Here is a 25,815-nt window from a genome sequence, read left to right on the forward strand (position 1 = left end):
TCCTACGCAGAAATTACTCCTGTTCCTCATAGTGCTGTGAAAAAAGTTCTCATCTTATTTAAAAAATTTAAACAGTTTCTGACAGGAAAAACATTTCTGTACATTTTATAGGTGCATTTTGCTTCTTGTGATGTGAAGCCTAATCTCCACAATGATTTTTAAATATACCCCTATCTTGTGAAAACACTGGGATTTCCCATGCTATTTATAGACCCTTCACTTCCGGTGACCAGTACTTCACTGCAAGTCTGCTAACCCCACATGCCATTCTGAGGATTGTGAGCTGACATATGTAGAATCATGCTGATATATAGTCCTCTGCAGGTTAAAGTTAAGGTAAAGTCCAGAGAAGCCATTGAATATTGTGAAATTAGCATAGAAGCCTATGGGAAGTGGAATTAGTGGTTTTTAGCCTAGATACGATGTTTAACATTCCCGAAACTAGGATCGTTTCACGATAATACGTCATATAAATAACGAAAACTGACTTTAAAGGATCTAGATCTCTTCATACCTAATTTAATCTCCGAGTAAAGGAATTACATACCATCTGCTTACAGGACCATAATATCTTTATGAGACGCAAAATGAAAAAGTGCTAAATATATAACGTAAATAAATATTTAATTCGCAACTCGCGTTAACATTCACGTGTAAGGGAGGAAATTTGCTACACGAACTGTGACGTCATGTTTTCTCAATTCAACCGTTGAATTCATTACATTCGTTTCAAAATAATATCGTCCATATCAAGGTAAGTTATAGCAAGTTGTACTTAAAGGGTCGGTAAAAAGGCAAGATATTAACAGCGTTAAAATATAAAGCACCATCAGATGCAGCTAAATTTTACTTTATATTCGTAGAGGAAGCCTACCCACTGACTGAAACCATGTTTGTATAGCTATCGACTCACGTTGCATTTTTTTGGCCTGGAAATTGGATGGTTTCTCGTTATTATTGCAAAATTTTACTACTTGTATCTATCCAAATTTTCACTAAAAAAATCAGGAGAATCGAGATAATATAAATTTTATAATAGAAAAAAAATATTTGTGAAATTCGACTCGACAAAATAGTTTCAACGCTTTATTTTTCAGTTAATAGACATAATCTAAATGATATATATTAACCCGGTATCCGCTATATCTTTCATTTAGTTATAAAGTAAATATATCTACAGCAATACTAAAAGAACGATCCCGTTAACGTTTGTCACAGGAATGGAAGAATCTACCTACTCTGCATTAGACTTAAATTCAAAAAGACGACGAAGACCAAAGTCTGTAGACCTAGGATGTGTCGATGAATATGAAATAGAACTAACGAGGCTATCTACCCAAACCTGTCGAGAAATAAATGCTAGGTCTCAAGAGAGGTTTGATAAAAACAAGAAGAGTAAGAAGAAACTAAAATCAAACACAGCTAATAATGGTTTTTTCGTAAAGCTAGAAGGTCTATATTCCCAAGGTAAAAAATTGAACCACGTAACCACGTATCCTTCTAACATGTGCCCTAATATCAATAACCATCTGCATAACATTCATGTACTAAAACACGAACTTCCTTTAGCATGTCCTACTTGCTGGAGTTTACAGAGAAATTCAAGACCATAGAAGAAGGGATAAAAATCAAACCGCTTATTTATAATAAACTCATTTTAAGTTTTGTTCAAAGTTTATTTTCGGGAGGAACCTTCAGTACATTGATTTATCAATGTTAACGTCGTATTCGTTTCATCAAACGATCTTCACTTTCTAATCCTTAAAGAACACAAAGGTCATCGAAATTTTACTCAGTTTGTCGAAACATATAAAGAGTTTTTTTTGCCACATTTACACTGAATTGACCGTGACCGCTGACCATATTGAGCTGGAATAGCCGAAGGCAAATACCAGTTTTGCCAATTGAATATTGAATTCATCTATTGAATTAGTAATAGTATTCTCCTACAGCAGTTTAACTTGACAAGTGAGGGTGTCTACTTACATGACCAGAGTTTAACCATTATTATTAATTCAATACATGAATTCATCTAGAAAAACTGGTATTTACCTTGGGCTATTCAAGGCCAACAAGGTCAGAGGTTACGATCACCTCACTTTAACACAAATTGAATATGGCCGCGTTTACTTTACTTTAGATCACTGTAGACGTATGTAAATTCAAGACACAAAACTTAAGTCGATTCCAGCATTTCCCTTGAGGTACGACAAAGTATGGAACAATTAAAAAAAAAATCCATACCTTTTTACGCGAGGCATTGTCCGGACGACAGAATGCATGTTTCTGGGCCCTAATTTCTAAACGGTTCGTTCAAGTATAATCCCTAAATCAAACTTTTATTTTTGCACAATTTCAAACGGTAAAAGCCACAACCTCCATAATCAACTCTCCTCTTCCTTATGTAATATGAAACCCTGTGATGCAATTTAAGAGATCAAAACAATTCGACCAAGTTTTTGTCCGGGGACGCCGACACTGTCGGCGACGATATCGACAGCAATAGGATGATACCATTATACGACTTAATTTTTTTTCAGTCGTATTAGTGGAAGTATCTTTGAATTATTGTCCGAAAACTGGTAATCATACTTTTTGTAATGAAGTCCTGTGACTGAATGGAAGAATTAGTTCACCAAAGTTGGGTGAAAAATGGAAGGGTTTCTGAGTTATTATGCGAAGTGTGAACGTCGGATAGACATTATTATATTACCAAACATGGTCCCATCTAGAATCAACATTTTCTAAAATGTTCTTGGAATGGGAATTCCTGAAAATAATTCATAAATACGGAACAAATAAAAAATAAAATGTTTCACAGGACACAGCTTGATATGAATGCAGACGTCGAACCCTGAATAGTCATTTGGATTGAGAAATAGTTTTTGACAAGATTCTGACACAAATGAAAGTGAACAATTTAAAAAAAAAATGCAGTTAGACATCAGAAAGAAGAAATATATATATCTATATATATATATATATATATATATATATATATATATATATATATATATATATATATATATATATATATATATATATATATATATATATATATATATATATATATATATATATATATATATATATATATATATAAACTAAAAGGTAAGACCAAAATAGATTAAAAAGTTCAGACCCATCAATATAGACTAATTGTATAGAACGTAGAAGTGCATGTAGTCGTACAATATCATATAGAACGTAGAAGTACATGTAGTCGTACAATATCATATAGAACGTAGAAGTGCATGTAGTCGTACAATATCATATAGAACGTAGAAGTGCATGTAGTCGTACAATATCATAAAGATCTTTCAAGTCAAATAGTTGTTGGGACGCCAGAAAAAAATGTTTGTTTTATTCTTAATAGATGCAGTTATGACCCTCAACCCCAAATCAAGCATAGCAAAATGGAAGTTAGTGATAAAATTTACGTAGAGCACCATATATATAAATTTTAGTCCATTTATCTTTTAAGCCCTATTTCTGAAACCGTATACAAAAAAAAAACCAATAAAAACCTTTCTTATGTGGTATGACAGGCACCCGTAATGTACAATTTCTAAAGATATGTGAAAAATGCTGGATTACTGAGAAATTCCAAAGTAAAAATATCGGCGAGATAATCATAACAAAGAATCTGGGATGTCCGTAACTGAACAAGTCTTTTTGAAGAGAACACCACAAATTTAAAAACCTGTGGTTGAAAGACAATATGCTAGTTAAAATGAGTTTACTCCTTAAACACATATACATAAAGACCGCTAAGAATAAACTTTTAACAGGCAGTTCAAGTTTTGCTTAACATGTAGAAGTGAATACGTCTAACCAGCACTTTCACTTAGGATTCATATATTTAGGAGGATACATGTAAAGCATCCGTATTAAAAGTAGGGTTTCATTTTGTGAATAAAATGTACATGGGGGGATTCAGGTTTTTAAAAAGAGCATGGGTCTGACCCAGAATTTTGTACATTTTTTTCTGCAGAAGGGGAATCCATCTCCTGGACCATGCAACTCCATGCTCAATGTCGGTTTCCTGCTACCCTAGTTTTTTTTTGTCTTCCCTTACATGCAACATTTAAGGGCCATTTTGGCTAAAGTCTAGATTGTGTCCCTATTTAGAACTCAATGTAAATTGTTATTGAAAAAAAAAATTTCCCTACCCAACTACTCTACTTTTACTTGCTGGTAGCATTAACAGGACTATTTTTTGCCTTAATTATAAATCCGACATGTTTCGAAACAAAATAAGTTACAAACAATAAATTATATATGTAATATATTTTGTTAATTTTTGGAAATACTTGACCTATATACACATTCAGTTGCTCATTTGCTTTTGTTACTTTGTATGTATGATTTTGGTTACTCTGTGTTCTTTGTTGTGCATGTGTTTTCCAAGACTGGTCTTTGTCCAAGGATTACCGCTATAACCTTGGTTCTCTTGATTATTCTTTCACAGATCTTCCTCTCACTCATGACTTTAGACATATTCCAAACTTTTTGACCTCCACTCTTGGCGCCCATCTTGTACTAGTCCACGTTAAAGTGCCAGACACGAAGAAATCGTTACATGTCCACTCGAAGGATGTAGCAAAATATTTATAAGTAAACAACCACATCAATGCAACTGATAAACACACTTGATCTAAACCTTATGAATACAGAATCTGTAGCAACCACTCTACTAGCCTATAGTGCAGGACAAGGCACCAGACAATATTTCTCTGTATTGTAATAATTAATCGCAACGAAATGTACTGTTAGTGTGTGAAAACTTCTTATATAGAGGGTAAATTGCCGCCGACACGAAAACTATTTTTTATGGTTTTTGTATATTACAAAGATCTATTGAACATGTTACGGTCATCCTTAGAAAAAGATTAGTCTTCGTTACGGTCATCTATGCGAAATTATTACCTTGTGATTTCTTGTTAATCAAGCATTATGCTTCCGGCTTCAAATTTAAAACTAAGAAGAATTATTTTGTTCAACATCTTGAATGAACAACTTTAAGAAGGAAAACACCTTGTTAAAATTTTCCTCCGCTATATTGAGATGACCGTAACTGCCGTAACGTAAGATCTACATGAATTTACTTCAGTCGTGTAGTAAAATTTCATGACAAGCTTGTTTTGGCCCATTTATGGACCCCAATTCCAAAATGGTTGGGGTCATAACCCCAAATGCAATAACTACCCTGCTTTTGTAGCCCAAAACCTTTTTTCATTTTTTTTCTCAATATCAATCAAATAATGTTGAAGCCATCACACCAAAAACCAAGTGCACTACCATTAAACAACTGCAATATTTTAGGGGTCTGTAACAAACCCATTTATATAGCGGGGATTTTTCGCGATTTGCTTATAAATAGCGGTATTCATTTTAACGACCTCAGATTTGTTGGAATGGATATTGTAAGTAAAATACCTGGACTTAAATTTGATTCCCAAAACATCGCAAAAATGTCCTGCTCAACAGTTATTGGTTGATTGATTGATTGTTGGGGTTTAACGCCCGAGCAACAATATTTCAGCTATAGTCAGGCGACAACAGTTATTGGTATTGGAGGTGGGGTGCACTTAAATTTTTTTTCAAATATATATAGATTTATGCGTCTTCAGTTCAAAAGTCAGTTACCCCAAATAATAACATTTACATGGATTGGAAACATGCCATTAACAGCCCCTGAAGTTCTGTGTAAAACTTAGGGCGTGATGGGTGGACATAGTGCAAATATTGTGAGCAGGATCACAAATGATTTTAATTCATATATACCCTTTTAAATAAAAAGGGTTTGAGTTCACGAATTTGATACATAAAACCGTCAATAATTGTACTAAAATGTCATTAAAAAGAATTCTTGAATTTTACTATCCATGACCATACACGTAGCTTGATTCATAAAATTGTCAATAATTTTACTTAAATGTCAAATCAACGATTTTTTTAAATTTTACTATCCATTACCATACAGCAAAATTTTAAAAATTGTTAAAATGACATTTTAGTAAAAATATTTACAATTTTATGGATCAAAATCGTGCCTCTGTGTTATAATTCATTGATAGCTAAACTGGAAAGAAAAAAAATCTATCGCAAGCGACAGTAACAAAAATTCGATAACCTGGGTTTATCGCGGGACGTAAAATTCATACATGCATTCTTATGACTAAAACTAATTCTGTGTTCACGTTTAATCTACAAATATCGCACAAAATATGGTGAATGACTTGTTCAAATCAAATGACAACAGATCTGAGATGGCTTTTGCAATTTAACACTATACATGATGCAGGTAAGGAGACCAGGATTCCATAATCATCCAAAATACACAGTAACAGGATAGAACTGTAAAATGCTACTTTATATTATCAGGAACAATATAATTATCTGATTAAATAAGATTTGAACCTATTTCAGTCCAACACATTTTGTAACTGATCTAACTGTGGTTGTAAGGTATTTGTGTAAAACATATAGCCCAAAATATTTTTTTTCTCTACACCAATAGAGAGGAGCAAAAAGTGATAAATTAAGTATTTTAACAACTAATATTATTCCTTCTAAAACAAAAGTTGTCTTTTCTTACTACATTGTCAGTATATCTAGGAGATAAATGTATTTGTATTTGAAGTTAAGGAGGGGTCAGTCATGAATAAGAAGGTAGCCAATGGAGTTTTCTGACGACGCATAAGGCCAAATAAAATTATACCTCTATTTCCACTTAAATGTCAGAAAAAAAAATGGGTCAGTAGGTTAGAATTTTATTTTGTTAACTTATTTTTACCTAAATTTACAGAAAACAGTTTTATTTGACCCAAGTACAGCCAATACTTATTTGCCACTGTAAAATATAGATTGACGACAAATTTTCAAATATAATACAGTTATCTCCATTCAAATGCAAGTGCCAAATATACATGTGAAATAACAATTTTACGAAAATCTTCAAAAAATAAGACTGTAATGCCTTAAAAGAAACCAGACAGTCAACTGGAATTGAATTCTGAAATTTATGATACTATCCAATGAAACTACATGTTACAATGAATGTTGCTTTTATATTCTGGCTAAACCAGCACAAAATGATAACTGTGTAATATATTGTGTAGCCATCTATGATCATCATCTCACAGTTACTTGTACTGCATAAACATATTATTTATCATTGATAACTTATACAAATACAAGGTGTCCAATACAGCTGTTAAATCTTTAGTAAGGTTCCCAAAAACATTTAGACAAATACAAGCTTTATATAACCACAGTCTCTCCTACTACAACTACTAAGGTAAGCCAAATTTTGTCAAAGATAATACTGAACCTTAAGATCCATTATAACTTGGTACTTGTAAATACTATGTGTATATTAATATATTTTTGTGAGGCTATATCCTGTGAAAATAGACAAATATATTTTTATTTCCTCATACCAAAATAGACTGTATTTTACAACAGTATACTATAGTAATTTGGTATTATTAATATTGTTCAGTCATATGGGCCTGTTCAAAGCGTTTATATTTCACACTTAAATCTCCAAAAGTGAAGAAAGTTTCATTCATGATCAAATAATGATACTTTTGTGCAATACACTGTTGTTTCCATAACCTTCCAAACACCTCCTTATACATGGCATCAATGTCTATCAAATACAGCTAATGAACAATCACATGTATGGTATTATGTAGCTCAAAATAGACTTCATTAGCAGATCTGTTTATAAAATCTTAATTCTAAAAATAATACAAAACATATCTTAATTTGTTTTCAATTCTTTTGATCATACATGTAAATACAAATCAAATGAAAATACACAATAATTTACAGAAAATGCTACAACATTGTGCCCTGCACAGAAATTTAAAGAAATCCCAGTGCAGCACAATTGAATTTTGGGGCCTCACTTTCATATAATAATATATAAATCGGGGGGAAAACACTTGAAAAACTTCGGGGTGACAGTATTGTAATCTTAAGTATACTCTGTCATATTGTAGCTTACTTCTCTTTTGTATTTGTTACTTATTTTTTTTTTATGATGATCATCAATTTTAATCAAATGACAACAAGAATTCATGCAGCACTATAATGTAACAATACAAATGTGAATAGAAATCACACTGATAAAAAAAATGAGTGAATGTTGAAGAATATGAAAATGATATATAACTGTTACCTTGAGAATATTGCACATTGTATTAATATTTGTTAGAAAACTTGTTAAGATAAAGTTAAGGAACTTCCTGTTTGAAGTAGATCTTTTCTCATTTAATTTGAATAACAAATTAAAACCTCAAACTACTTGCTTGACAGTTCTACTCTTTTCTGATAGGGCTAAGTTCATGATTTTTGGGTACTATTTTCAAGTTCTTGAACAGTCAATGAACTACTCATAGTAACAGTAGATAATGGATATGATGTAGAGACACATGTCTTGCATGTTGATGGATATGATGTAGAGACACATACTAGTTGTCTTGCATGTTGATGGATATGATGTAGAGACACATACTAGTTGTCTTGCATGTTGATGGATATGATGTAGAGACACATACTAATTGTCTTGCATGTTGAAAACCAAGTTGCATCAGTTAAATCCACCGTGGAGTATGTATGGTAATACTTACCTATATCGTGAATGAATGAGAGGGCAAACATGTATAAAAGCTGTTGCAATTGTTACTAAAACGGGAGTCAGAAGTTATTTAAATTAAATCATAAGAAAAATAAATTATAGAATATTTGAAATAGGAAAAGCTAACATGTTCAACCTATTTTTAACCCTGATAAAATACCTGTTAAGTTTCATAATTATAGATGAAAGAAAATAAAACAATAAAATGACATAACAGAAGCTTCACATATTCAACACCTTGGCATAGCCTTCTCATGTCAATCAGAATGGTAGAAAGGTTGAACTTAAAAATACCAATAACTGTATGCAACTTGGCATTAACTTGCATTTGAAATATGTACATAAATGCACATATTGGAGCTCCATTCCAGAAAAGGGTCATTTTGATCACTAATAATAAAATTTAGAACAACATCAATAGGGAGCTCCATCTTGATGTTTTTTGGACTCTACTTTAGCTATAATCCTTTCAAGTTGTCTCTTAGCTTCACACTGTGGGAAATTGTCCATGTCATAATATTGTGGTGCAATCTTTATCAACCTAAAAGCAAAGAAACTATACTAGATAACATTTATTATAACAGCAGATGGAGAGAATCAAACAGCTTATGTTAAAGAACGTTTTTGAGGAATTTTTATTGCTGAAATACTTTTATCATTCATAGAAAATACTAATGAGACAAATAAAAGTGGTGAGATAGCACTGTGAAGAAAGCAATTTAATTTTGTCTCGCTTTGAACTAGTTTTTACCTAATTGGACTGTGGTAACAAAGTAGGACAGAATTCTACCTATTTATATCATCCATAAGCTTACCTAAATTAGAATTAGAATTGGTATCTCAGTGCAATTTAAATTGCCATAGAACAACCTATTTTATATAAACCTACCATTCTGGTTTCACATCAGTAACAGTTCTAATATAGTTCTTTGTTGTCAGTACAAACTCATTGTATAGGACCCATTCTGGCTTATGGTCAAGACATGTTGAAGGATGTAACTGTACCACCTGGTTATCCTTTGCTGTCAAATAATGACCTGTTCTCTCTAGATGGGCAACCTATAATATACATTCAAATAATTAATTAAAAAATAACATTGCACTTATATCTATTTAACCCAAACCAAAAACCTCAGTACAGGTAATTTATTTTACATTTTACATAAATGGAACAAATATTGGATATGATTGTTTGATATTTTACACTTTGAAACTTAAATCATTAGCTGACATTAAAATTAAAATTTGTCAAGCATTTCCCATACCTGCATGAAAAATCCAGATACCAAGGCCATTCTGATGTTGAGATAGTAATCTCTACTAGAGAAATCTGTACTGGTCCGTCGTAAATTAAATCTGTCCATAATCCTGGCAAGCTGTTGTCGTACATTATCAGCGCTTTTCAGTGACCTGTAGTTTACAAAGTTATCATAACACCACTGAGGATCTTCCTGACCTAAAATAGAGATGATCATCATACTAAAAAGTATTCAACTTAAGGTTAAGTGCAATAAATAGAATACTTGTAACATTTTTTTTCCATAAATTTAACTTGTAGTTACAGTCCATGAAAATAAGGAATAAAATGCTTCCCAAGGCACAGCTTGATATGACAGCCCTGGTTGAACCCTCAACAGCTAGGGTATCAAACTTTTTAGATTAGGATAAGATATTTGAAACAGAATAGGAATTTGATCAGAATCGAAGAGGTAACTTCTTGACCCCTTCTTCCTAAATGGTCCCAGTCCTATAATGCCCAAAATATTTTGCTTGAGGGAGGTTACAAATTTTTGTTACTTACTCTGTTTGAAGGCATGGTAGACATTCAGTAGTGTTAGATGGTCTCCATCAATATGGGCGAATCTCATCTTGGCCTCATCAGCAGCTTTCTTGGCTTCAGTAGGTCTCACAAAGCACTGTGGGACTAAACAGGAGGATGCGGTAGGGACCAGATGGCCCATCCCCATCGCCATTAATCATCATACTCAAAACTAAAAGCAAGCCAGAATGTTATCCAGGGCACCTGGTAGCTAAGTTTTTTTTTCACTTTAATTAATCATTAATTAACTGGTGCCCTGGAGGGAAATTTACTTGAAGTTGATAGAATGCTTTCATTACTATTTTCTTTTAATAAAAATAATATCTTCAAAATCAACTGCAAGTAACATTATTGGTAATTGATAAAGAAAGACATCTTTAGACAGTGTATGCAAAAAAACATATACTACCTGACAACATGGCTGTTATAGACAGGATTTCATTTGAACACCCAAAGTCACAACTGGCAATGACCATTTTTGCTAATTGTGGATCCAGAGGAAACTCAGCCATCATAGATCCCAGTTCCGTTAATTCTCCATCATCATCTAATGCTGCTAAGTAATTTAACAATTCTAAAGCTCTCATCAGGGTTTCAGGAGCTGTCAAAAAGCAAGATAATGAGTTAGTGAATAAGAAAACAATGAATTAGTGAATAAAACTACCGTACATCCAGTTAGCATATCTATTATCAACGAACAAAAACTTGTTCATGTGTCTGTCTTGTATTTGTTTCAAGTAAAAGCTGCTTAACTATCTTTCTGTTCTCGAAATAAATATATAGCCATTTGACTGTATCAAATATCTTGAAGTAAGATTAACTTTATGAATGACTTTACATCATACAAACCTGGGGGATCCATGAAATCAAAGTGGACCAAATCATCAATACCAAGTTTCTTCAGTTGTAACACAACAGACCCTAAGTTTGATCGAAGGATTTCTGGGTATGTATTGTCCTGCATTTCCTGCTTGTATGCCTTTTCAGTGTACAGACGGAAACATTTTCCTGGCTTAGTACGACCAGCTCTACCTGCTCTTTGCTGGGCACTAGCTTTACTGATGGCTGTTACCAACAGAGATTCTACTCGGATTCTAGGGTTGTACACCTATTAAATAAACAAGTGTATTACAAGAGTAACTAAAATCTGAAATTCTGTTCCTAAGTTATAAACTCTTCTAACATTAATATATGAATAAGAAGTAGAAGTATCTGCTGATTTTAGTAACTTCAAACCACAAAAATGTGTCAAATAAATTGTAATTTCAATAAATTTTAGGACTGAGACAGTTTTGTAAGAGTTCCAAGGTATCCTAAGGCATTGCCCCATTACAACATATCTGTAGCCTTTAATATTGTAACAAGAGGTACCTTATCTAAAAATCAGTATTCTAGGATTCCTATTTCCTGTTACCCGGGGAAAGTGAAATTTGGGTCAGGGAAAGTTAGGTACTTAGTTACACTTTCCTGTGGCAAGTTGAAAACTTCATATGCTGTAAGGATTTGTTTTGCTAGGAAAGCAGTCAATGACTGTGGGAAAGTTGATTTTATATGAATTTTTCCCAAGGAAACCTCAATTTCTGAAAAATCATTGAACACTGAAAATATATTCAATTAGTCAATGACCAGAAAGATTTTTAAACCTTACTGGCTTTCAGATCGCTGTAAATCAGGTCATTTACTAACAAATTGTAACTAACAGATGAATGAGTGTAAATCACACATAAATTCAATTGTGTGCACTAAAAGTATATAGTCAAACCTTGTTAAGTCGAGGTCGAAGGGGTCATGCAGAAATGTTCGAGTTATCCGAGGTTTGAGTAATCCGAAATTGAGGATAAACCGGAAATATTAGTAGTTTGGTCAATGATTTACATCATTAGTTGTGCTTTTACCTGTACATGTACTTTACTTTACATGGTACTTCGTAATGCCTTGCATTTCATATCGGAAGATTTTTTGTATGTTGTATATCATGTTTGAAATACTGAACGGCCCTGAGTGCTTTATTGAGATTTCTTTTTTATTTTTTTCTGCATTGAAAACGTCATAGTTCATAACATACTGCTTTGTTTGACTCACAATCAGGAGTATCATCAAACCATTGCTACATACTGCTTTGTTTGACTCACAATTAGGAGTACCATCAAACCATGTGCTCTACATTATTACGATAATATTTCAAATTTACTAGGGAAACGAACGTAGTTGTTGAAATACGCATACTATCGTCTGTTTGATATATCATTAAATAGTCAGATACCATTACAATTCATCCGTATTCGAAAAATATCAAAATATCCAATATCACTGTTAATGTGAATTCTGACGTGTAATAAATAAAATTCGTTTCTTTTCACTACATGTGCAATTTTTAATTAATTAAATACACAAATCAAACTATAAAGAGTGTCAACAAACTAATTTTAAAAGCCATGCTAATCGTTAAAACACACTTGGATCATGGTTTTTAATAAAGCAATCAGTTTTCTGACTAATTGGTTGACTTCGAGATATCAGGGTTAATTAACCTTGAAGTCCTATCGAGGGGACTGATTGATTACCTCAAGTTATTGGAGGTTTCGGTTCATCTGAGGTAAAATTGTATTGAAGTAAGGGGAGTTTTGCTGGGACTTTGTAATTAGTTCGAGTTATCCGAGATTTTGACTAATCTGAGTTTGACACATCGAGGTTTGACTGTACTTAAATTACCTTCTGTTTTGCAAATCCAGGATCAATGACAAACACTACACCATCTATAGTAAGAGAAGTCTCAGCAATATTAGTAGATACCACAACTTTTCGTCCTATAGCTCCATTGGGTTTGTTTGGTGGTGCAGGTTCAAAGATTCTTTGTTGTAAATTTGGGGGGAGTGTAGAATATAATGGTATACATTTCATGTCTCCTACTTCAGGTCCAAGATTATCAATTTCTCTTTGGATTCTCTTACAAGCTTCATCAATTTCCTGAAATTGATGGATACAATAGATTAGGAAAAACCCTTAATGTTAAAATAGTTTTTGTATGTTTGTTTTTGAAATCATCTTTGTATACACAAGTAAAATACAATATTGTAAGGAAGCTTGAATAAAAAGACATTAAGAATATAACACCGCTTAAAATGTTAGAGAAATCACTGACACCCAAGGGTGAAATTTCAAGTTATCTAACAAGCCTCTGCCCAGTAAGAGAACATTAAAACTTACAAAATGGTGCCGAAGATTTCTTATTGTAGTCTTGCATTTTCTAGCAGTATTTCGATGTGTTTTCTCACTTTTAACATTAATTTAGTAATAATTCTGCCAATTTGGAACACCCTCCTTGCTGAAATTCTTCTGTATTTACAAGACCCCATATATCATTTTAAGTGGTGTTACAAACTTCACATGGTTTTTCACCTATAAGTTAGATAAGGAAATCTTACAAGGCTAAAAATATAAAGATCCTCAAACTCTTAATGTAAAATTAGTTGTAGTGAAAGTGAGATTCATATTTATAGTGCATGCAGAGATTATGCTAAACTAAATTTACTCTACTAGAACAATTCTAGGGAAATAAAATATAGATTATCCTTCAGTCTCAAGGGATTACAAAACTTCTGAAATTTAACTACTGAGAGTGGAGAAATCTTCTAATCCCTGAGAGCACTGGAGAATCTGTTTCTCCCATTAAATCTGTTGAAAACTCAGAAATGTAAAATGGTGGGAGAACTCACTGCCCAGTGGTTAAAGAGTTATGTGCATTTTTAATCACCAGCTTAGAATGGGAGAAATAAGTTAATATACCTCTTGACCTGTAAGAAAGAGAAGTATATCACCCTCTATCTCTTCACACATGTGTATTTGTATAACAGTTCTGATAGCAGCCTCTAGGTAATCTCTCTCTGGCTCAGGTGTGTAGAATATCTCTACAGGATGGGTTCTACCAGGTACTGTCATCAATGGGGCATTGTCAAAGTAATGCTAACAAAAGAAAATACAAAAATAGAAAATCAGTTGATTTTTTATGTACTTGAGTATGATTACATCATCAATAAGATGAAAAATAGAGAGAAAAGAAAATACAATACGTGAAAATTATCATTTCACCGGAAAATTAAAATAATAGAGTTGCATGCCCCCTCTCACTTGTTAGATGGGTTCATTAATGTAACATTTGTTAAAAACTGTACCAAATATATTGGGAATTGTAAATTTGTTGAACATTTACACCAAATAACATTCCCCTCTTCTCAATAGAATCTCCCTTTGTGCTTTACACCATATACGTTCCCCTATTCTCCATAGAAATTACCTTTGTACTTTACACCATATCAGTGATCTAGGGATTTTTTTTAGAAATTGAGGTCTCCTCAGAAAAAATCCATAAAAAATCAACTTTCCCACAACCAATGACTGCTTTCCTAACAAAACAAATCCTTACAGCATATGAAGTTTTCAACTTGCCACGGGAAAGTGTAACTAAGTACCTAACTTTCCCTAACCCAAATTTCACTTTCCCCGGTAATGGGAAATAGGAATCCTAGAACACTGCATATATCATCCCCCGATTCTCCAAAGAATTGAACTTTGTACTTTACACCATATACCATCCCCCTATTCTCCATAGAATTGACCTTTGTACTTCACACCATAAACCATCCCCCTATTCTCCATAAAATCACCCTTTGTACTTTCCTTTATCAAAATATTACATTACATGTAAGTATTGTTCTTGTATACGGATAGTTTTCTGATTTTTAGGTACTGGCAACATTATTTTTAGTGTAGGAAACTACAATTTGATTTCATTTGCAAGCAGAGTGAATGTGCTTTGAAATGAGAAATCTTATATACAGCTTTATCAAAAATAGGGACTTGAGAGCTAATTAAGAGGTCATGAGTAATGGTGGCCACAGAAAGTTGTGATTTTTTAGGGGTAGGGCTCACATCTTGGCCTCTAACAACAGCAGATTGACCCATAGTGCTTCATTACACCTTATTTCTATAGAATAATGATGTCTCTCACCACTCTCACTATGTCAACCCCTTATACTATTTAAGGCCAATCTGAGGCCAAAAATTACAAAAAAATCCTCATTTATTCTCATGAGCGCCCTTCTGGGGACCCCTAACCTTCCACTTAGGACTGTAATGAACCCACTTTGACTTAATTGACCATCAGAAGGAACAAGCTTTGGAAAAATTGCACTCTGGACACTGTCTTATCCCTGGTTAACCCAACATCCAGCGAAAAATGACAAAAAAAAATCACCAAAAATGACTAACAGACCAATTTTCCTGCACATGCCCACCCAGCCTCTGAATATATACGGTGTAAATGGGAAGATAACACCTTTCAAGAAAAATTTTTCACGAATATGCTTATAGTTTGCATAAGTTTAAAATATTGAAATCTAGACATTTTTTTTCAAACCAATCAGTGTGGTAAGAGCTAATATTACATATATTTTTAAATGAATAAGTGCTTTTAAACCAATATCCCACCCTCCATAAACCATAGAAGTACTATAGGAGTAAGAGGCTTCAAAGAAATGTCAATTTTCATGGGAGATAACTTCTACAATATTAACTTACTAATGGCAATAATATTAGGTCTAAATTTTATCTAAAACTTTTGGTAAATGTAGATGTGAAAGCACTCTCATAATATTTTTTATTTAAATTCATATTTCCAAGGAAGATAAGTTACTTATATCAGCAGGTCATCATTGATTTACAAATCTTGTTTGAGACAGTGATCTACATCTGTTTGAAAATATGGGCAAGAGAGCACTTACAAAAATATTTTGAAGAAATTTCAATTTCAAAGAAGATAAGTCTCACCATATTAACAGGTCATCTAGTTTAAAAAATTCATAGCAGTAATCTTTAAAGCTTCAACAAAATCTGTTGCTAAATAAATTAATTAGAGAGATTTCAAGGCATGTCAGGGAGACTGATAGCCTGCATATTGGGTTTAAAGAAAGTTATTTTCATATCATTACCTGAAATTTACCAGCATCTAAAGTAGCACTCATGATAATGATCTTCAGGTCAGCTCTTTGTTTGCTAACTTCTTTTAACAGACCCATCAAAATGTCTGTAGCAAGGGTACGCTCATGAGCTTCATCAAGCATGACAATTCCATAGTTCTCCAGCAGTGGATCAGACATAGCTTCCCTCAGCAACATACCATCTGTCATGTACCTATAAATATATAAACATGATTATTCAGTCAAAATGATTGCAGTAGGATGTAACATTTGTAAGTCAATATTCTAAAATTATTTTATCAAGTAGCATGAGGAAAAAAAATCGGTTGTTTTATTGATCACATTCCTTTCCCTGCTTTAATGAAGGTTTAAATAATATACTGTGAAGGCTGATATTTAACACTAATATTTAAATAATCCAGCAATGATTTTTTTTTCAATTATTAAAAATGAACTTAACCATTTTAAATATTCACTTCTCACAGCTTGAAATATAAGAAGACAGACTCACTTAAGTAATGTTCTTGATGAAGTACAATCTTCAAATCGTATACTGTATCCAACTTCTGAACCCAGGCAAACATCCATTTCCTCTGAGACACGCTGAGCAACTGACATAGCAGCTACTCTCCTAGGCTGTGTACAAGCCACACCTTTTTTGTTGTACCTTGCTCTTACCCATTCTAAACACCACTGTGGAATCTATAAATATAAAAATGCATATTGAAAGTAGTTTGCACACAGAATGAAAGTGATATCTTTATAGTTCTTGATTTATATTTTTCAAAGTTTGAATAATAATGGTTAAAAGCTTACTGAGAGATAATGCAAGGTATGTATCCCTAAGCATGAACTAAAGATGGACCGAGTGTAAAGGCTAGTCAACCTGCTTTTACCACTGGTGACACAGGTAAAATCCCTAACTGATAATTACTCCTTTTGTCTTCAAAAAATCATGACAGCTAAGTAAAGCTTAAAACATAGGTTTATCAATAAAGGTTATGTTGAATTTATAAAATTTGTATTCAATCAAAATCTTAAGGTTTCCAAGCTAAGTTTGTTACATCATAATTATAAATATTATAAATATAAAAAGTTTGTATCATATTCTCTTTGAACAAAGATCTATAATGATTTCAGTAAAAGAGAACCTGAGTAGTTTTTCCAGAACCAGTTTCTCCTACAAGTACTAGAGTTTGGTGTTTCTCCAAAACATCATGGAATTTATCTTTGTACTCCCAAACAGGTAGGTGACATCGTTTGTTAAATAATTCAAAGTATCTTGGGGTATATGGCATACCTAAAATAAAAATGGTCACACATCTTTACCAGCATCAACTTAACGTAACAGTCCTTATTTCTTACTAATTAACTACATAGCTGATATAAATAACAAAATTTTTCTATGCAAGCACATGTGCATGTACATTGGTAAAATTAAACCCTTCAATCTTAATTAATGGGTTAATTGCCAGGCTATTAGCTACATCTTCAGTTATCAGAAAACTTCATGTTTAAATCTTGAGGAGTCCATCTGATTTTATCTCCAAAAATGAATTATAATCAAGTTCATTTTTTAAAGTAGAAATCACATCATTAATGAGGTAAGTCAAGTCTACTGGCACTTTATATTCATACCAAATTAATTTCCATAATTACCTGTAAATGGATTCATCTTAATGGTCGGTTTTGGAATGTTGAATTCCTCAAAAATACTTTTTGATGACTTATCATCCTTGCTTTTTTCTGAATCATCTCTGTAAAAAATCAGTACACATATTAGGTCAAATGTCCAATATTAGATAACTCATTAGGAATCAATGTATTTCATCAGAAAGGTTGTGAATTAAAAAAAAAAAAATGCGACGACAGAAAGGGGAGAATGGTTTTCTCAGTGATAGATTTGATTTAGCAAGTCAAGTCAAGTCAAAACAGAGAATTTAAGTTGCTTGAAAATTGAATAAAATTGGACTTTCTAGTGAAATTACCACTAAATTGTACAAAGTGTTCAAACTGTTTCATAATTTCGTCTTAATCTGCAATTAACACACAGCTGATTATTGATTTTTTTCATGGGTAATATCCAAACGTTCCAAATAACGTGCGTTCTAAAACAATGAACAACAAAATGACATGGAAGATCACCATGAAATGAGAAACTTGACTGAAATATCTTTAGCGCCATATTAATGTGCCAAAGGTACCATATTTTTTGGACTATAATATATGTGGTGTGTAAGTTGAATTGCCTAATTCTTACCAAAATCAACAAAAAAAGAACATAGATGAATTTGCCAATTAAGTCGAGGGTAAGATGTGTACATTTATATCTTAGGTGTCAGCGGAGATTCGAGTTGAGCGTTTAGGTTTTTCACAGCATGTTATTCCAGCAAAGTCACTTGCTTTAGTATTTCCTAATTAAATTAATATTTGTATTTTTGTTCAAATGTACTTTGTCTGCGAGTTCAATTAGTTTCATTGAATTGTGTCTCAATTGCTCTGAAGCCTTAGATCATCAGATGTATGAAATTGTAAACATGTCAAGCATGGGCACACAGGTGTGAAATGATGAATAGGTCATAATTACAAGTGGTAATGGATAAACAATATTACCTGATATTTTGAAATACAATAAAGAAAACTGTTACCTTTAAATTTGGTGGCAATCTGCCATTCAGATAGCACTTTAACTGATGATAATTTGGGCTACATGCAACTGTGTTATGACATAACATAAATGGGTGTAACTTTTCAAATTAACGGACCAATAACTTCAAAACACTTGTTTATGATTTACCAGTAAAAAAGAGTTTCATTAACGTATCTTCTAGAGTTTGTTCATATATTTTAACGGTTTTCAAGTTTTTATTAGTAACATCGTATTCATTCATACAGGATAGCGGCACTGATAAATAATCTTCTGAGTTCGATTGCGGGTTTGACTGTTTGAGTGTTGGCTTTCGTTGATTGCAGTTTACCCAAAATTTTGAATGAAAGCAATCAAAAATGAAATAAACAAATCTAATGAAACCCATTGCAGATGAAGATTTTTTTCTTGAAAAATCCTTATGTAAGTCGACGATAAGTGGACGATAAGTCGAGGCTGACACTTTGCTGAAAAAAAGTATTGATTTATGGTCTGAAAAATGTGGTAATAAGTACATAAACAACTAATCCACCAATTTTTCTTAAAATTTGCATGTGCATAGAACTGTGCAATAAAAAGATAAAAAAAAAATATATACAAGAAGCCAATTTAGTTTCAGACATTCAGAGATACGGCTACCGGAATGTTCAAGAAACGACTCCATAATTTATATAGAAACAACATTAAAATGTCCAACATATTTTGAGTTCTGTAATTTGCATACTTCCGTCATGAACTCATTGACAATTTTTCTGAAATATATAAATATATATATCAATCTATAAAAACAGTCCTTTCTGTAAGTGTTAAATTTTCAAATGGTCACCAGATTACTTTAAACTATAGATGTCATCAAACATGTTTCAAAACATGATGTCCTTGGTGGAAATTCCAAAAATGTCATCAACATCGACTTTCAATTTCTTCTGCAGAAGTCGGTAAATTGTAAATGTGATTTGAAATTTTAAAATTTACACAGTTAATTCAAAATTGCCATATCAATTTAAAGGTGCATATATGTTGGTTTATAAATCGGGCTAGGACCAGACCAACTTGTAATTACAGTCTCTGCATTTAACTGTATGATTACATAGACGTTTTGAAAATTGTATTATAATATGGCATCAAACCTTCATGATTTGGGGAGATTCACAACAAAATGAAATTACTAACACCATGTTATTAAATTAAAAGCGTAGATCACTTGGGGTCTCCAAATTAATTTAAACTATGAAAACTGAGAGCAATACTCAGGGGTTGACAACCCCACTCCCTATATGGTAACATGCACCTTTTAACTTCCATTTTGATTAAGAACAAAATCTTAAATAAGAGGTGTACAATGGGAACATGTAATAAAGACAAACAGACATTTCTATCACTGTCGGAGTAATCACGGTTTCATTCTTAGCTTTGACAGAACACTCAATGTTTTTAAATTGAAATCATGAAGTCTGTGAAATATAACCACAAACTTGGTATTGTCACTGAATGAGGCTATTACACACATTTTTTCCTTTCGATGGATGCATTCCTTGAAAGTTAGAGACAAGACGCTTGGCCGGGCATGGAACCCTTACACGGAGGTAACCATGTTTGTTTGAATTGGTAATAGACAAAACCGGATGCGTACAAAACAATATCTCCAGATATTTCATTTACAACAGATTTTTCAAATAACAATGTTTAAATGTCGGCATCGGGAAATAGGGTCTGTCGTGGTACCATAGACACACATATATATTTTTTTTGGTCACTTGTGCAGTCAGTGACTGTTACCTTAAGAATTGACAGTTTACATATATATAAATCATTCCATGGAATTGTTACCAAGTCAAAATTTACAAATTGGTATGTGAAAACAATTCAGATTGTTTGAAAATGTGAACCTAACTAAATAAAAGATTTTCGCGACGGGTTATAAATCAAAATAACAGTTCTTTCCTTCAAAATTCTCAATGACTAGCCCAAATAATGGAGGACTGTATAGGATTCCACTAACCCCAAACAAGAAATGTACACATCATTTTACTAGCCCGAATCAATTTTTACTAGCCCTGGGTTTTGGGCTAGTGGCTAAAGGCGAGCACTGAAATAAAATATGACTAGTTCACTTCAGATACATGTAACATTTGGTGCTCACTTTTCCTTAGATACATGAAATTCTTGGAACTATGTCTTGCATAGCTCTTTATGTCCGAGTCAATTTTTTACAAAACACTTGGTAGACAAGAAATAGAATGGAAAGATAGAATGGAATTATTACTTTAAGTATTAAAATTTGCATATATAATGTGCGGATTGATAAAGATAACTGTCCAATACCTTTGCTGTTCATTTTCCAAATTTAGTATCCAGCACAAGTTCGTTTTTATCAAGTTTTGAACAGGTGCTACTTACCCTTTTTATGTATAGAGGTGTGTTGTGGACGTGAAAGAGTTGCACATAAGAGAACATTATTTGGACTCAATTTTGGTTTTTCTATTATATATTGGCTATAACAAATTATTAAAAAAAAACAGCTCTTCTGCATTACACAATGTAGAACCAACTACGATCTGTTAACCTTCTGGCCATTAAGTTTCATAAATTTCTCTGTTTAGATGAACCATCACTTTTGTTTAGTATGACAATTATAAACAGAACATTAAAATTCACCAGACACTTCAAAAATTTGGTGTAATATTGGACATAATTATCCAACATACAAGTAATTCACTTTCATTGTTAATGTTTATGGAAAACTTCTGTGGTAAGGGAGATAATTCCTACAAACACTGAAGTTATTTTCCTATTCTCAGCATTGATTTCAAACCTCTCACCTTCAGAGGGAATCTACCAAATGCTTCACTTACAGTAGTCCAAATTTCCTCTGACCCTGCAACCCTCCTCTGTTTTTATTTAGATATTGATGTGTTGGGTTGGGGTCAGAAAGATGTGTCATACAAAAAGTTGGAGATTCAGTAGTACTGCAGATTATCGCCCTTCACACTCTTCTTACGACTTTCATGTTGAAATCGTGTAGGTGATGCATACCTAGTTCGATTCGGGATTCATTTTTCTTTATGCTGATGTAAGTTTTATCGGCTATTTGTCATCAAGTCTCGGTAAAAAGTTTGAAAGTCTTAACCCAGGGTCAGCAGCCATTTACTTTCAATTTCCAACTTTGCGTGACGCAAGCGAGATTTGGTTGTATGCAAATGAGATTCTGTCATGCACAGATGGTCACATGAGATCAACAAACACTGCCTTCTTTGTGTGTCTAAACAAACGTGTGTACTGGAACAAGATATTATGATTGGATCCAATTTACAATAGCTTCGTGATCCTGCTGCAATACTTTTGGATGAACTGTGAATTTTTTAGATTTTCTGCTGGATTTTAAATGGCTTCATATTTTTAAATAGCAGTTTATAAATATGTTTTGCACTTATTATTAATCTTCAACCGCTTAGATTCTTAATATACTGAAGTTTAACATAATATTATTTCAATGTGAGATTTTAACTGGCAGTGTATCTTGTGATGAACTGGATGTCTGTATACCTGTTTCTTGTTTTTTTTGTTTAGATTCTATGGGAAGAGAGGGCTTAGGGAACCCAATTATATTAAGCTTGTGAAATATTTGTTTTTAAAATGCCAAACATCTCTGCATGGATTTATATATAGCATATTTAAGCTTTTTTGTTTCATTATGTTCATGTCTGACTTTCTACTCAAAAATGTAGTACTTGCAACTAGCTAAAGACCATTCAAATTTCCTCTGATCCTGCAACTCTCCAATTTTTTAATTAGTTATGAATAATTAGTTATGAATATGTTGTGATATCCAACTAAAAAAGAGGGTCGCAGTTTCAGAAGTTCGATCTAAGTTAAAAATTAATATTATTTTCAGAAAAAATCCAGCCATATCTCAGTACTACCTCATATGAATGTATGGTTGATTCTTACAACTGAATACCAGTGTGGTTCTGTTGACTACATGTACATGTAAGTCCTAATAAGTTACCATAGATGAGGACATAAATTCCAAATTATACTCTTTGGTCACAATAAAAGACATCTACACGTATTCACAGGTCCGAGTCCAAATTATCTCAAATATTTATACGACCCAAAAAATTGTTCACTAGTATATTGGTTTGGATTTGTGGTGGTAATGTGGAGACACTTGGTTTTTTGAAAATTTGAGTATTAGTTGGTTGATCTTCATAAATTTTAAAACAAGGTTGCAAACTACAACAGGAAGGTTGGTATAGATTTTGGGAGTTAGAATTAGGGGGATAAATGGGTCCTAAAACAAGATATTCATTGAATTTAACAATACAACTCTAATAAAAGTATAGCAATGCCTATGATATTGTTTCACAATATTCTACACCACAATAAACAGACTTGGATTGATTGTTTGTGTTGTGACTTAAGCCAAGTAAGAATAAGGGGCCCTAAACAAGTATTTTTCCCCTTGATTTAAGAAATAAAGGGAAAAATACTTGTTTATTTCTGGTTTGGTTTTGAAAAAAATTTGTAGATGTCGCATCAAAACCCTTGCCTGCATTTTTCAATTAGATTTCAAATATCTTTTATAGCTTTCAAATTATAAAGGAAGCCACGCCCTAACAAATCATCTTTTTTTTTATTTTTGGTGCATTTTCAAGTTTTTTTTAATAACACTCCTTATGAAAGTCCATGCCTACATGTTTCAATCAGATTTCAGATATTTTATATGGTTTTTAAGTAAATAGGTGCAATTTTGAAACTTTTTTCCCAATGGATGCCATTTGAAATCCAAGCCTAAATACAAGAGCTTTAAGAAGTATGCCTACCAAATTAACCCCATTTTTTTGAGATAATGAAGTACAAAGTGAACCATGAATGCACTTTAAAGAAGACCTTTATACTTATATTGAATTTCAAAATGTGCAATATTGTGTCCAAATGATTTGTTGTGTCCATAATGAACTCTAAGTCTCTACGTTAAGTGTGTCAATAACTAATATTGTGTCCACACTTGCAGAGTTTAATTGTCTGTGGTTGTATCATGCTGCATTTGGCAAAGCTTTTTATTTAAGTTGGACACATTCTTGTATTGTAGGTTTCACATTTTCTTTCAATTTGTTTAATTGCTGAGGAGTTTTCTTCACCTATGTATGTTATGGCGAAAGTTATAACATTCACATTAGTTAATTAAAAGTTTATTTGGAATTTACTTGAGTACCTACATGTTTAGACAAATGTTTGCAATTGTCTCTATTACTATGTGCATGCATCATAAATGAAACATGTTTATACAGCAGTAAACTTAGTTACATCTTCCTGTGACAATATTCTTGTAGGATTTAGGGGGCAGGGATTTGATGTCAGGTAAGAAATTTATGTTGCACAAGCACAAATATTTAGTTTTTATTCAGAAGCAACAGAAACTAATATTTCATTTTGAAAAAAATGCCTTGTTTAGTAATTGGGGAAATATAGAATCATTTTAGTGACAAAAAGAAATGTATGCAGTACAGTTAAAAATCTACATGAATGTCTTGTAGATACTGTGGGTTTGCTTTTATTAAAATATATACTGTACTCTTCCGTGTATTACACACATCTGTGTATTCCATGCACTCCCTTCTTGGCGGAGGAGATCGGGGAAAAAAGCTAGTTTCCGTGTAAAACACGCACTGGGAAGCGAGGAAAAATCACCAGTAGAAGACCACATTGAGATGAAAGCATTCTGGTAAATTCCCCGAAATGCGTATCTTTTCATCATTAATCTTCTAAATAAAAGTATTTTTTCTGTTTCCCTGCATTTGCAAGCCATTTATTGATGAAAATAGTTTATAAAAAGTGATGTATTGAATGCAAGTCGGCTGAAATGTTTACATTTCCTGTTCAAATACAAATCAGGTAATTCACTAAAACAATGTCAATGGCTTCAAGTCTGACCGTTTATAAAAAGATGTTTTAATTTGCCAAGTTGTGTATTGATATCTGACACCTGGAAACAGTTCATCAAGCGGATTAAAGGATTAGTAATAATTGTTTCACCTTTTAAATTTATCTTTTGTTATTTGATAATTAAATGACAATGGGCCTGAGGACAGGTTGGCACTCCCGGTACTCTGTATTTAACGCACACAGGTGCGTAAAAAAAATGAAAATATCCGATGAAAACATGAAAGATAAACATAAAATGCGTGGTTTTATGTTATAGAACTAGACTTCTGTATGCCACACAGTATGGACGGCATGGCAGGTGTTCTTTCACATGGTATTTTTTGTTTAGAAAATGTACAACATTGATAACTTGACACTACAACACTATTTTAACGCAGATATATCAACTGATAAAACTATTGTTTATACACAGCATTCCATACCGAGATCTTTTCGGCATAGAATCGCCAACATCAATTCTGTGTCTTTTCGACATTTTGCCTACCCTGGACGTTGCAGTACGTACTGAGCAGACCTCTAGACTTTACGATATTTTTCACGCATAAAGCCCGAGAAAACTTAAATGTTTAAGGTAAGAAAGCACATGTGCGGGACAGTCTAATGAAGGGAACATCGATTTAGACATAAACATAGAGTAGACATAGAAAACTTTATTATGATTCGGTATGATTTATAACATTCAAACATAAGTTCTCGTGAACTTCCCCCACCGTATATATTAACAGATACATAACATAAAAACAACTGTTCATCATTACAGGTCTATGTGTTTATG

General features: G+C 32.8%; 1 protein-coding gene and 1 long non-coding RNA gene across 3 annotated transcripts; one reads left to right on the forward strand and one right to left on the reverse strand.

The window, feature by feature from the left end:
* Positions 1–679: 679 nt before the first annotated feature.
* Positions 680–1,666, forward strand: LOC148622295 (uncharacterized). Of its 2 annotated transcripts, none has more exons than XR_015920616.1 (2): positions 680–754; positions 1,219–1,666. It is a non-coding gene; the product is annotated as an uncharacterized LOC148622295 (long non-coding RNA). The 2 variants fall into 2 exon arrangements; XR_015920617.1 differs by having other exon boundaries at positions 688–754; positions 1,158–1,666.
* Positions 1,667–6,763: 5,097 nt separating this feature from the next.
* Positions 6,764–25,577, reverse strand: LOC148622296 (putative pre-mRNA-splicing factor ATP-dependent RNA helicase PRP1). Its single transcript, XM_088572058.1, has 13 exons — positions 25,463–25,577; positions 18,104–18,201; positions 17,596–17,744; positions 16,956–17,146; positions 16,457–16,658; positions 14,256–14,432; positions 13,182–13,436; positions 11,319–11,577; positions 10,879–11,070; positions 10,452–10,574; positions 9,916–10,106; positions 9,540–9,709; positions 6,764–9,191 (listed from the first exon to the last, which is right to left on the reverse strand). The coding sequence occupies exons 1-13, from the start codon at positions 25,513–25,515 to the stop codon at positions 9,065–9,067; spliced, it is 2,187 nt and encodes a 728-aa protein (XP_088428184.1). The 5' UTR covers positions 25,516–25,577; the 3' UTR covers positions 6,764–9,064.
* Positions 25,578–25,815: the final 238 nt, after the last annotated feature.

This window comes from Perna viridis, chromosome 3 (assembly GCF_037379345.1).
Source record: "Perna viridis isolate PV_CMFRI_1.1 ecotype Kerala chromosome 3, ASM3737934v1, whole genome shotgun sequence".
Taxonomy (NCBI): Eukaryota; Metazoa; Mollusca; class Bivalvia; order Mytilida; family Mytilidae; genus Perna; species Perna viridis.